This window comes from Rosa rugosa, chromosome 5 (assembly GCF_958449725.1).
Source record: "Rosa rugosa chromosome 5, drRosRugo1.1, whole genome shotgun sequence".
Lineage (NCBI taxonomy): Eukaryota > Viridiplantae > Streptophyta > Magnoliopsida > Rosales > Rosaceae > Rosa > Rosa rugosa.
Genome location: NC_084824.1, coordinates 55,668,317 through 55,681,814, shown reverse-complemented (window position 1 = coordinate 55,681,814; position 13,498 = coordinate 55,668,317). Strand labels below are relative to the sequence as shown.

At 36.5% G+C, this 13,498-nt stretch overlaps 1 protein-coding gene across 20 annotated transcripts in view; it reads right to left on the bottom strand.

The window, feature by feature from the left end:
• Positions 1-12,766, bottom strand: part of LOC133708207 (uncharacterized) — a 28,805-nt gene extending 16,039 nt beyond the window's left edge. The window contains exons 1-10 of one of the 20 annotated variants that reach the window (XR_009845661.1): positions 12,229-12,764; positions 11,660-12,096; positions 11,219-11,406; positions 11,074-11,137; positions 10,291-10,348; positions 10,052-10,166; positions 9,619-9,805; positions 9,386-9,525; positions 7,070-7,145; positions 5,339-5,800 (exon numbers count right to left, since the gene is read on the bottom strand). Coding sequence is in view for 11 of the 20 variants with exons in the window: in XM_062133663.1 (XP_061989647.1) it covers positions 1,919-2,098; positions 9,386-9,525; positions 9,619-9,810; positions 11,074-11,137; positions 11,219-11,254 (612 nt within the window). In the remaining 9 variants the exon portion in view is untranslated. The other 19 variants (XR_009845657.1, XM_062133663.1, XM_062133662.1 and 16 more) reach the window with 19 other exon arrangements.
• Positions 12,767-13,498: the final 732 nt, after the last annotated feature.

Sequence of the window (13,498 nt, the reverse complement as noted above, 5' to 3'; positions counted from 1 at the left end):
ATAGCCTGGTCCATCATGCAAGGGTCCAATTGTTTTGTCACCACTCTTATATCTTTTCCAAATACTTTTTTCTTCAAGTTCTGGTATTTTGCTTCGCGGATTGCGTCTTTCATCTCTATTGAACATGGCCATTTCTCTTGTGAGCGCGTCAGGCAAATACTTCTTGTCACCTGCAACCATTTCAACGTCATACTCATATTGAGTTAAAAATATTTGCCATCTAAGAACTCTTCCCCTATCAACAGCATCAATTAGTTTATAATTTTTGAAATTTTTAACTCTTTTAATGTTAGTTCTGACCAAAAACTTGTTCCTAAGAATGCTTTTGCACCCTTAATAGTTTTAAATAGAGCAAGGACTTCCTTGTCTCCTATTAAATAATTTAACTATGCAGGATTAAATTTTTCATATAACAATTTACAAATTTTCTCTTGATTTGTATCTGGTGTTGCTGCTAGAACAACTCCTACCAAGTAATAATCATTTGCATCAGTCTGCAAAATGATCAAATCACCCTATTCTGGTAACTGTAAAGGTGGCAGGTCTTTTGTTAACTCTTTAATCTTTCTGACAGTATTACTGTCATCCTTTGTGAAAGACCATTTTCTCTTCGAACTTGTTTTTGGTGAGAGAAGAGCAGTGAGTCCACTGACTTGAGGGATAAGATCTCTAGCAAAGTTAATGACTCCCAAAAATCTCATAAGAGATTTAGCATGAAACTGGCGGATTTTCTTCACTATATGCTTTTAGAGATGAATTTCTCCATCTTTAACATGAATGCCTAGAAAATCTATTTCACCTTTAATAAGGTGTATTTTCTTTTGTCCAAGGATGATCCCCTTTTGGACAATAAATTTGCACACCTGTTCTAGGTGCTTCATATGTTCATTCATAGTTTTTGAGAAGACAAGAATGTCATCTATATAAACTATGCAGAAGTCTGAGCAGCAGTTAAAGATATTATCCATCTTTCTTTGAAAAATGGACGGAGCTTGCTTAAGTATGAAAGGCATGACTAGCCATTCATAATGCCCCTGAGGAGTTCCAAAAGCCGTTAGGGCACACCCGGTCTTCCTTCTGACCTTTGTTTGTTTTACATATAAACGAGACCGAGAGCGATAGTAGCACAACATCCCGTGATTCTGTTGGACTAGACCAGACCCATCTATTCAACAGAAATAATCCCAGTAATGGGGAGTTTTTCTATTAAGTCTTGATCTAAAAAATTTACTTTCTCTAACTTTTCTCGTTCTTCTCGCAACTCTTTATTAGTTTCTTTGCAAGCAGTAAGCAATTCAACTCTACTAACGATTGAACTTATGAATGATAAAATTATTTGTTTATCTTCGAATATAGAGGATGAATTCTAGTAGTAATAAATGCTTAAAATCATAAATTCAAGATATGGGCCCACCACAGTCCGTTTGAAAAGAAATTTTTTTATTTTTAATTTTTTCTTTATCTACTTACAGCAACGGTAAGAATAAAACGGTAAAAGTAAAAGATAAAGCGGTAAAAGTTAAAAAAGCAAATAAAGGTAAAAGGGTAAAAGTGGTAATATGAAAATATGGTGGAGTTTTTTTATCATTACCTACTCCATTCTGACCTGTTTTGTTCTTTCCCTAATATATTATTCAAAGAAAATCGTTAGATAATATTTGGGAGCTTAATAATAATTATTATCATTATTATAAAGCAATTGGTGCCATATTAATTCTGGAAATACTACTCCATTCTGACCTGTTTTGTTCTTTCCCTAATATATTTGTCACGCCCTGAATTTTGAATAAAGAAAATTCAAATCCGAAACGCGAGAACAAACACAAGAAAACACACATAGAAAATTTTTCATTTAAACTAAGCAACAAATAAACTGAGCTCACAATGTCAATACCGACTCGTTCTTTAGAGTCACATATTACATTACAGATAGTTTACAAATCAAACTGAATGACAATTCAATAAGTAAACACACCCACCACAACTCACTACCCAGAGCAAGACTTAAAACTAAGAGCACCCTTCCACGTCCACGCCATCGAACGTACACCTCAGCTTTGATAATGATCACTCGATATTCAAACCTGCACAATAAACCCTACACCATAGAATAGTGCACCGGGATTGAACAAAACAAACCCGGTAAGCCTTTCAGCCCGTATGAGTAAACTCAATTAAAGTGACTCACGTCACGCATGCTTATAATTTCTCAATTCGTGAGATGAATTAAAGCAACAATATTTAATTCCACAAAACACAACCAAACATCAAGTTCATATCATATCATATCATGCTCACGTAAGTTAACTCATATCAAAATCAACATGCTCTGACTCTCGACTCATTTTATCTTATTTCCCACAATCTCCAATTATAGAAATAACTCCCAATATTTTAAACATTTTACGTCCCCACAATCTATCAGATCACCATTCCTTTGCCTCAACGACACAACCAGGGAATCATACTTCATTCTGACCTGTTTAATTTCCCTAATATATATTATTCAAGAAAATCGTTAGATAATATTTGGGAGCTTAATAATTATTATTATCATTATTATAAAGCAATTGGTGCCATATTAATTCTGGAAATACTACTCCATTTTGACCTGTTTTGTTCTTTCCCTAATATATTATTCAAAGAAAATCGTTAGATATTATTTGGGAGCTTAATAATTATTATTATCATTATTATAAAGCAATTGGTGCCATATTAATTCTGGAAATATCATGGAGTTTTTTTTATCATTACCTACTTCATTCTGACCTGTTTAATTTCCCTAATATATTATTCAAGAAAATCGTTATATATTATTTGGGAGCTTAATAATTATTATTACCATTATTATAAAGCAATTGGTGCCATATTAATTCTGGAAATATTTTATCATTACCTACTTCATTCTGACCTGTTTAATTTTCCGAATATATTATTCAAGAAAATCGTTAGATAATATTTGGGAGCTTAATAATTATTATTATCATTATTATAAAGCAATTGGTGCCATATTAATTCTGGAAATACTACTCCATTCTGACCTGTTTTATTCTTTCCCTAATATATTATTCAAAGAAAATCGTTAGATATTATTTGGGAGCTTAATAATTATTATTATCATTATTATAAAGCAATTGGTGCCATATTAATTCTGGAAATATCGTGGAGTTTTTTTATCATTACCTACTTCATTCTGACCTGTTTAATTTCCCTAATATATTATTCAAGAAAATCGTTATATATTATTTGAGAGCTTAATAATTATTATTACCATTATTATAAAGCAATTGGTGCCATATTAATTCTGGTCCCTAAGAGATGATAGTAGAGGTGCAACAACCCCACCATATATGCATATTGCATGTGGATCTAATTAATTAAGTGTTTCCAATTTGTTGAGCAGTGGGTCGGTGTGTACGTGCAATTAACTTTTGTCTACCTACATCACTATATCGTAACTCATTCATTCCTTCCTCATTCTATATTGTGTGAGAGAGTATTCAGTGTATTTAAAGATTGAAATATTTGTGATATTTCTGATATATCTCTCGATATCTTTTTTTTTCGAGATATCGATATATCATAAGGAAAATATCTTATCTTCCACAGTTTTTGTGAAATTTCTCTAGTGTCGTAAAATATCCTCGATATATAAGATATTGAGGATACATCCTGATAAAATGAAGAACCATCTGTAAAATTTGATGGAATGAAAAATAGAAAGAAAAAAATAAATTATTCACAGATAAACATACACTATGGAATGTGGAGGTTATGTGGGGGCGTAAAATTTTAATAATGGTTTCTAATTAGGATATGGCCTAATAAAGAGGCATATTAACCTGTTTGGGAAAAATATCTCGAAGTCTAACCTCTAAAGGCAGATTTTGGTGAAGATAAATCCTCTCAAGGCGAATCTTACTGAGGAGAAATCCTCTCAAGGCAAATCTAGGTGAGAAGTAATTCCTTAAATGCAAATCTGTGTGAGAAGAGAACTCCTCAAGGTGAATATGGGTGAGGAGAAATCTCCTCAAAGTGAATCTGGGCAAAGAGTATTCTCTTCGAGGGAAATCCGAGTGAGGAGCGGAATCCAGGTGAGAAGGAATTCCCTCAAGACGAATCTGGGTGAAGATAATTTGATAGACTCACAATTTCATACATTTCTATACCCTTAAATGTAGGACTTTAGGTTCAGTTCTTGTCATTTTTGAGTCATTTACTTTGTGTAGCATTCTTCTATTCGTATTTTATTGGCCTTGGTTGCACAGTTTGATCTTGAGTTAGCACAGCTTGATGTAAAAACTGCTTTCTTACATGGTGAATTAAAAGAAGAGATATATATGACTCAGCCAGAAGGATTTAAAATTACTGGTAAAGATACGGATGTTAGCTTTCTGAGAAATTTTACGAAGTGGATTCGCATTAATTTTAGTTTTTCTTTCTTTAATATTCTGTTTAAAACTCATCCACATCATAAACTCAGTTTATTTATCTTACTTAAGTATAGCACATTTGTCATAACAAAATTGTTTCAATCAGTCCTTGAGGGAACGACCTCGTATTTGCACATCTATTCTACATTGATTCATGCACTTGCTAGTACTATATTAAAATTGACAACATGTTTTTGGTGCAATCGTCGGGGATTGACTTAGATTTGTTAGTTGTGCCATACTTAATTTTTTTTTTTTTTTCCTTTTCTTTTACCTACTTTTTGTTTGTTTTTCTTGCAGGTTTGAATTTTGTTTATGCAAGGTCGTCGATCTCAGAATTTAGGTCTCATTGTCTATGATCCAGAGATTGAACGAACTGGTAAACAACTTTTAAGACAAGTAAGAAATCAAGAAAAATTTCAAGATCCAATGGCAGATGATGATACAAAAGCATTAAAGGAGTGCACTACTCCTACTGCACTCACAACATCATCTTGCATCGCTGTAGCTCCCATTCCTCAAGGACTGCATTTTGAGATTTGACAGGCAACAATCCAGAGCTTGCCTAAATTTTATGAGAAGACATATGAAGATCCTTATCTCCATGTGGAGCAATTTAAAGACATGTGGAACTCTTTGGTATGAGATATCAGATGAGCAAATCCCTTGAAGGCTTTTTCCTTTCTCATTGAAAGACAAGGCAAGGAAGTGGCTGAGCTCTATTCCATCTGGTTCCATCACTACTTGGGATGATTTGGTTAAAAATTTCTTGTTGAAATTCTTCTCAGCTAAGAAAACCAATGCTCTCTAAGCAGAAATCTTTGGTTTCTCTCAACCCCAAGGGGAACCTTTTTATGAGAGTTGGGAGCATTATAAGGATTTATTCTTGAAGTGTCCTGACCATGGATTTACTAAACCCCAAAAGCCTCAATTTTTTTATAGAGGTCTGAACTCCCAAAGTATAAGTATGGTGGATGCTACAGTTGGTGGAAGCTTGATGGGAAAGACAACAAAAGAGGCAATTTAAGATTTTGAGAATGTCACGCCCCGAATTTTGAATAAAGGAATTCAAATCCGAAACGCGAGAACAAACAATCCCAAGAAGACTCCTAGAAAATTTTTCAAATAAACTAAACAACAAACAAACTGAACTCACAATGTCAATACCGACTCGTTCTTTAGAGTCACATATTACATTACAATAGTTTACAAATTAAACTGAATATCAATTCAACATGTAACCACTCTCACCAACTCACTACACAGCGGAAGACTACAAGTATAAGCGCCCTTCTACACCCACGTGACTGAAAGTCCACCTCAGCTTCGATAACGATCACCCGATATTCTAACCTGCACAATAAACCCTACACCATAGAATAGTGCACCGGGAATGTAAACAACAAACCCGGTAAGCTTTTCAGCCCGTATGAGTAAACTCAATTAAAATGACTCACGTCACTCATGCTTATAATTTCTCAATTCATGAGATAATTAAAGCAACAATATTTAATTCCACAAAACACAACAAAACATCAAGTTCATATCATATCATATCATCACAACGACAAATCACACTCACTTCCCTTCAACATAAAGCATTTGTCAAAACGATGACCTCACAACTCATTTCCCAATCACTACAGATCACAACCCACAACTATACCCACAATAAGAATTAAGCAAAATCAGCAATCCCTGCATAGAAACTTAATTCAGGAGATCACATGAAAACAAACAAAAGAAATCATATAAATCCATGCATAGAGTTTAGTTCAGGAATTTACATTAAAACAAACAATACAAAAAGCAGTAATCCCTGCATATAACTTAGTTCAGGAGATTACATTAAAACAAATAATTCAAAAGACAGTAATCCCTGCATATAACTTAGTTCTGGAGATTACATAAAAACAAACAATTCAAAAGGTAGTAATCCCAGCATATAACTTAGTTCTGGAGATTACATTTAAAGAAAACAATAGAATTCATAGAAATCCCAATCTCACGTAAACACAAACGAAAAACCCCAAAAACCTTCTCTGAACTACGACAGACTCGAGCTCAACTGAATCGTAACCTGTCACCTCTGCCGAGGTTCAACCTTACGACCAAACTTCAGACCCTTCGGTCCTCAGAATAGAAATCCAGGTTACCACTGTAACCTTCAAACTTCAGACCCTTCGGTCCTCAGAATAGAAATCCAGGTTACCACTGTAACCTTCAAACTTCAGACCTTTCGGTCCTCAGAATAAACCCAGGTTTACCACTGAAACCTTCTGACTCACAATTGTCACATCACAACTCCAAATAACTCTTTCAACAATATAATCATCAAACATATACATATCCCAACACCACACCATCCATATATATATTCCACGTAAATATATATATACGTAGTCATTCACGCAGGAATGACCACTAATACCAACTATAGTTTTATAAATTATACTTCTCGAAAATCATTTTATATTAAAACATTGTTTTAACTTACCCATGAACCGTTGTCGATCAAGTTCATATATTTTAAAACAAATAATTTGTTTCGAAAATGATTTCTCATGCTAACAATAAAATATACTAAAATAAAACATAACTAATATATCAACCGAAACACCGTGAGATTTACTCACCTCCAAATCCTGCTGCGTCTTCTCTAACAGCCAAGATACGATTCACAATCGTCCGCCAACTCAAACCATCAATCACCTAACCAAATCAAGGCCACACTCAATACAACAAAAAGCACAAAATTCACAAAACACAATTATACGACGATCCAACAATCGGATCATCATCCGAGACCATCCAACGTCTTCAGAACACTTCTACGATCAACAAATCAAAACTACAAGTCGATCGGACGGCCAAATCCTCACGGATCGAAAACCGAAACGAATCGAAAACCCTAAAACCCTAACATGCATCAACTTTCTCCAAATTAACCTTATAATATATCAAAACGACCGTATCGATGTGTAGATGGATAAACTGAAAACAGAACACAAAAATAAGGCCAGACGCGCCACCACGCGCTGCCACAAGCGGTGGTTCAGATTGTGGTCAACCACGGCGGTCAACGCCGGATCAACCACCTCCGATGCCAAAGTCACCAACTACAAACATGTTAAAAATGATGAGATGAGCCACTTTCATACCTGGAGCAAAGTGAGATTCAGTATAGATCGTCCTAGATCAAGCTTGGAAGTTGGATCACTCTCGTGCATCTGATCAGATCCTAGATCGAATCAGGACCATCGAAAAAGTCAAACCTTGCGCTAGCGCTCTACACCCCAAATCGAGATGCAAGGCCTATATGGGGATGATCAGCAGGAAGAGGCAATCCCAGAACCGGGAAGAGATAGGCCGGGAAGTCGCCGGAGATCGGAAAACCGGTCGGATCCCGAAAGCATAAACTTTGGGCGCTCCGATCTGCTACTTCCGGCGAGGCACCGATCAACCCACCACCACAGGGAAGTCGGCGAGGCAAGTCTGAGTGTTCATTGGCTTGTCCCGTCGCCGGAGGTGGCCGGAGATGAAAGATCCAGTCGGGTCGGGATGCCGGGTTTCGCCTCGGGTCGGGTTGCGCGGAGGAGAGAGAACAGAGAGAATTCTGGGGAAGAAAATGGAAATTTCGGAAGTTTTGGGATTTATGAAAAAATCTCGGATTTTCTTATATTTATAGAAATTTCCCAAATTTCAATCGCTCATAACTTTCTCATACGAACTCCGATTCTCGCGTTCCACATGTCCACAAACTCGTGTCGATGCGCTCTACAACTTTCGTGAAGGAAGTTCTCACAGAATCTAAACGTATAAAAAGTCAAACTTTGTGAACCCCCTAAAACGTGCACTTCGAATAATTATTCGTCCGAAAATAATTCCACTCCACCCTCGAACCACGAAATCGTACAAACGAACACTTTATTAATCCCAGGAAAAATTTAGGAATTAATACACTACACCAATTTTTCAATCAGACGACAGTTTTTCACTGTTGTCTGAGTATAAGGTTTGCTGTTGTCTATCTCAATGCCGTCTGATACATAATCAGACAATACTAGAAAACTGTCGTCTGATAAAATTTAGTACAGCAGCAGTTACTACCCAGTCTGTTGTCTGAATACCACAAAGAACAACAGCGGCTTATATACTTACTGTTGTCTGAATTCTGTGCCAGACAACAGGGGCTTATATGCTTGCTGTTGTCTGAATTCTGTGCCAGACAACAGGGGCTTATATGCTTGCTGTTGTCTGAAGGCTGTGCCAGACAACAGGGGCTTATATGCTTGTTGTTGTCTGAAGGTTGGGTCAGACAACATGTAGCTGAAATTCCAATTGTCTATCCATTATTGATATTATAGGTTTTTCCGAAAAACTGTTGTCTGTTGTTTTGCTAGACAATGGCTTTCTCATTCTTTTAGTCCTTAATGTATTATAGTTAGATAGCTTATACAACAGTTTTTGCTAGGCATTTTATGATGAATAATTATTAGACAATAGTTTTTAGCTGGAAATACCCTCGTATTTTTGATATAGATTGTGGTACACGTCCATTAACAAATTGAATCTGTCAGAGGAGTTAAAAATCATATTAAAGAGAAACCAAAATCTCACCCAAAGGTAAAAATGCTTACTGGTTCACCATACCAAAATGGACAATATGAAAATGAAAGCGAGATCACAAATCCATAACTTAGGACATAGATAGCATATAATATTGGATCTAAAGCAAAATTAATGAAAATTGAAAAAGAAAAACGAAAAGTGGAACGAAAATGTTGGTGAAAAATAGATAGAGGAATTAAAGCAACTGCCATAGAAAGACAAATAACATTAGAAAGAGTGCAAAGCCGTCTTTGACATAATTCAAACTAGTATCCAAAGCAAAACAAATAGTGCAACACATTCCAATCACACTAAATCGAAATTTACCACTCAAAAGTTACCTGCCAATAGATGATAGCCCAAGGCCCCTTGATCCTAGAAACCACATTCGGCACACAACTTTCACACCCTCCCAGCAACCCCATTAGAACTTCACCATCATTCTCCTCACTAGCAATCTCAATCCCCCCAAAGATCTCACCTTTCCATAAAAACACCACACTAAATCAAAACCCAACACACAAAACCAAGCAAACCAATCCAAAACACCCAAAATTCAAAAACAAATACACACCATTATAAACAAGAACATTCATATTCAAATCTATCAATGGCTGAACTACTGGATTTACTCCCCTGATCGCTGCAAAGTAGCTCCAAAAAAGTGCATATAAGGTGTTCGACCATTTGCCATGGAGAAGCAATTGCTGAACTCCTCCAATTTGACTTGGCAAGAGTGCAAAACCAAGCTCATGTTCAAGCTGGTCTTCGATATGAAATTGGAGGTGTTGAGGATTAAGACAAAGAAAGGATTAAGGTGTTGAGGGAACAAAAAAAAACTAAAGACAAAAGCACTCAAACACACACAGCAAGTTCCTCTACTCAATCACTTCAATTTTAAAAGCAAGACAAGATAATGCTAGTAGAGTACTAGAGTATAAGCTTGTGCGAAACTCTACAAAGATAAGCACTCAAGTACATATGCAAGATGCTTCCAGAGGACTTACAGTGGAGCAACATTTTCATGCTTAATGAAGAATAGCACTTTCCCAACTAATGCTACTGCTTTGTTCAGACCCTCTGATAAAAGATTTACAGTAGCCCTTTTATATGACGAATTCACTTACAAACAACGCAAATGACAAAAATTAGTATATTTCCCACAAATAAAAAAGATAATGGCCATGCTCACTCAAGTTCATAAATCACCATAAGCTACACTACATGAAAGAGTAAGGTGGCATACAATTTACCACAGCCAGAGATGATGCTAAAGATGCAAGTCGTTTAGATCTGGCATGTCCCTATAGCACAAAATCTTATAAAATCAGCCACATTTCAAGAATATATATGGGTAAGACAAACTGGGAAATTTAATGGGATCATATGAGATTATAAAAAACAAATGACTGTCAAGTCTCCAGTTTCTCAATCTCATCAAATGCAGTCCGCAAAATGGTGGCTTGCAACTAGTAAACCATGGTACTACTAAAATTGGGGGAAACACATACTCAAGACCTCAAGATACCACATTTACGAATGAAAAATGCATTACCAGAAACTAAAGTTTAAGGAATCATCAAATATAATCTAGTTAAAAAGATTGAGAAACCAATGAGTAGTTTATGTCTAAAAGAAAACTAACTTACAGTAGCACATTGCATTTCATCATTATTATTATTCAAAAATCTCATCATTGCATTTCATCATTGCCACTGGAAAATGATACATGCACTAAAAATTCTTGAAAAAGAAAACAAGCATACCAAGGGGTTCATAAAGTTGAACATATGCATGTAATGGCATGGCTGCTACAGGCTTGTAAACATCAAAACATAAGCATAAGATTAAAAAGCCACATTCTTTGTAAAATTCAGCCCCAATATATATAGTTTCAGTTATTCAATACTCCAAATCTTCAACTAGTCACAATACTTCAACCAGCCTCAATATACGGCTTCTCCATTCAAGTGTCTTGCACAATATATATGCTCAAATATGAAACAAAGAATCACAGTATTATTATTACCTCCATTGCAATAATCCATCGGGGGCAATTTGAGCCATATATATAATATAACACAACGATCTCCCTGCAAGCAATAAAATGTATAAAAATCTAATCTTTTTTTCCTTTTGTTTACAAATGTGAGTAATTAGGGACTTAGACTTACAAGACTGAGGCAGAGGCCGCAGAACTCCGATTCCATTTACCGTCTTCGAGCAGAGGAGCTGATCCAAGGGTGGTGTCGTGAATTGGTGGCCAAAAATGGTGGTCTCCGACGATGGCAGAGAGAAGTGGAAGGGAAAGAGAAGGCAGAGAGAAGTGGAAGGGAAAGAGAATATCTCTCTATCTCGCTCTCTGTACAGAGCAAGCAAAGAATCATAAATTACTATACTTTTAATGATTTGATTAAGCAGAGCTAAACAATGTCGATTGAAAATTGAATGCAGATAAAGAGTTGAAGTTTAATTAACCATATTTTTGCTGCAATTGGACGTTATGCTGAACAAACCCAGACAAACTATCCATTAGAACTATATAAACACAGCAACAGCAGCACAACCAAGTAACCAAAGTAACACCAAGTAATTAGAGAACAAAAGTTAAATACCTGATTCACAGCAGCACAACCAAGTAACACCAACTAACCAAACCAGGAACACCGGCAAAAGAACAACCCAAATACTCCTTTGCATAAAACTTGCACAAAGAACAAAACGATCACCACCAGTCAAACACAAAGAAAACACCCAAACATCCAGAAAAACCGAACATCCAAACCTCAACAAAAATCACCCACTGAAGACCAAGATCAATACCTCAACAAAACATAAAAATCAAGATCAATCGAAACCCAACCACAGCAAAATCCACCGATTCAAAACCACAAAACCACAGACATCAATAAAACATCACCTCCGATGAAAAACCTCTTCTTCTCTTCCCTCGATCCCAACAACGCAAGAGCTTCTATTGTTTTTCTTTCTTCGAAATTTCTTTACATGACAAATACCACAGTATCGCGTCAAAGCCTCGAGTTTCGACACTCTACTGAGCATAAGAAGAAGAAGCAATCAGGAAAAGCTTAACTGAGAACAAAAACAAAGGCAAAAAACCCAAAATCGACACGACTAACTAAAATAGAATTGCTTTTCCAATTTGATTTCGCAACTGGCTCACCTTGATAGTGTGAAACAATTGATTTTGATATCTGATTTCGCTAAATGAGTCGATGTCGGTGTATAGTAGGTAGAGAAACGTTCGTCTCTATACGAATCCGAAGAGGACCACAGTACTGGACCACCCTAAAGCACAGACGAGAAAGAGAAGGAGGAGAGAGAAAGTGGATCTGGAGGACTCTGTTTCTTCTGTCACCGATCTCCGACCATCAGGGTAGACTCACCGGAGCCACCATCTTCTTTGCCTTCCTTCGACAAGTCAACGCTAGGCTGCACGTCCTCCGGCCACTACTAGAAGCATGGCCACACAGCTCCGTCCAGTCCACCTCCGAGCTGACCACAAAGAAATCTATTTGTTTTCTAGGGTTTTGTGGTTTGGGTCGATTAGGACGGGGAGAGAGTGAGAGAGAAAATCGTTTTCTAGAGTTTTGTGTTTTGTTTCGATCAGGAGGTAGAGAGAGAGAGGAGGAGAGGGATAGAGACATAGAGTTTCGGGGAAGAGTAGAGCAAATGGGTCGCTAGTGAGTCATTTCACCAAAATTTGGTCGAACGGAGGGAAGTGAATTTTGAAAATTTAACCAAGCCTTAAAGGTCAATTCTAGGGCTCCAGCGTATTGAACCCTAAAACTCAGACAACATCAACTCAAGTACATTGTCTGAAAGAGAGTGGCACAATAGAAACCTAAAACTGTTGTGTGAATCAGAACAATCAGACAACATCTTTCAGTAGGCATTGACTTAAAAGATATCAGACAACAGACACCTAAAATAAAATAAAACAGTTGTGTGACTGAAAATAATCAGACAACAGCAAAAATAAACCATTGTATAAATGAACCTTGGACAACATCACATAATAACTGTTGTCTGAATGAGTCAATTCAGACAACATCAAAAAAATCAACCATTGTCTGAAATGGTTTTACACAAGAGCCAAGAAAAAACTGTTGTTGGATTCAAAAACTTAGACGACAGAATATTTCTTGCTGTCGTCTGATTATTTCAGACGACAGTTAAAATGTTTGCTGTCGTCTGATATGTGTTGTCTGATTCCGAAATTGGTGTAGTGATAACAAATTTCCGAGGTCTTACATTCTACCCTCCTCAAAGAAATTTCGTCCCGAAATTTAAACGCATTACCCAAAAATCAGGTACGGCTAAACACATCCTCGAATCCAGTCCTTGTTCCCCAACAAGTAATGCTCTCGTAACGAAACCTTCACCAGATATTGAGCAAGTCAATATCCCTCGATCCAAGTTGTTATGTAGTC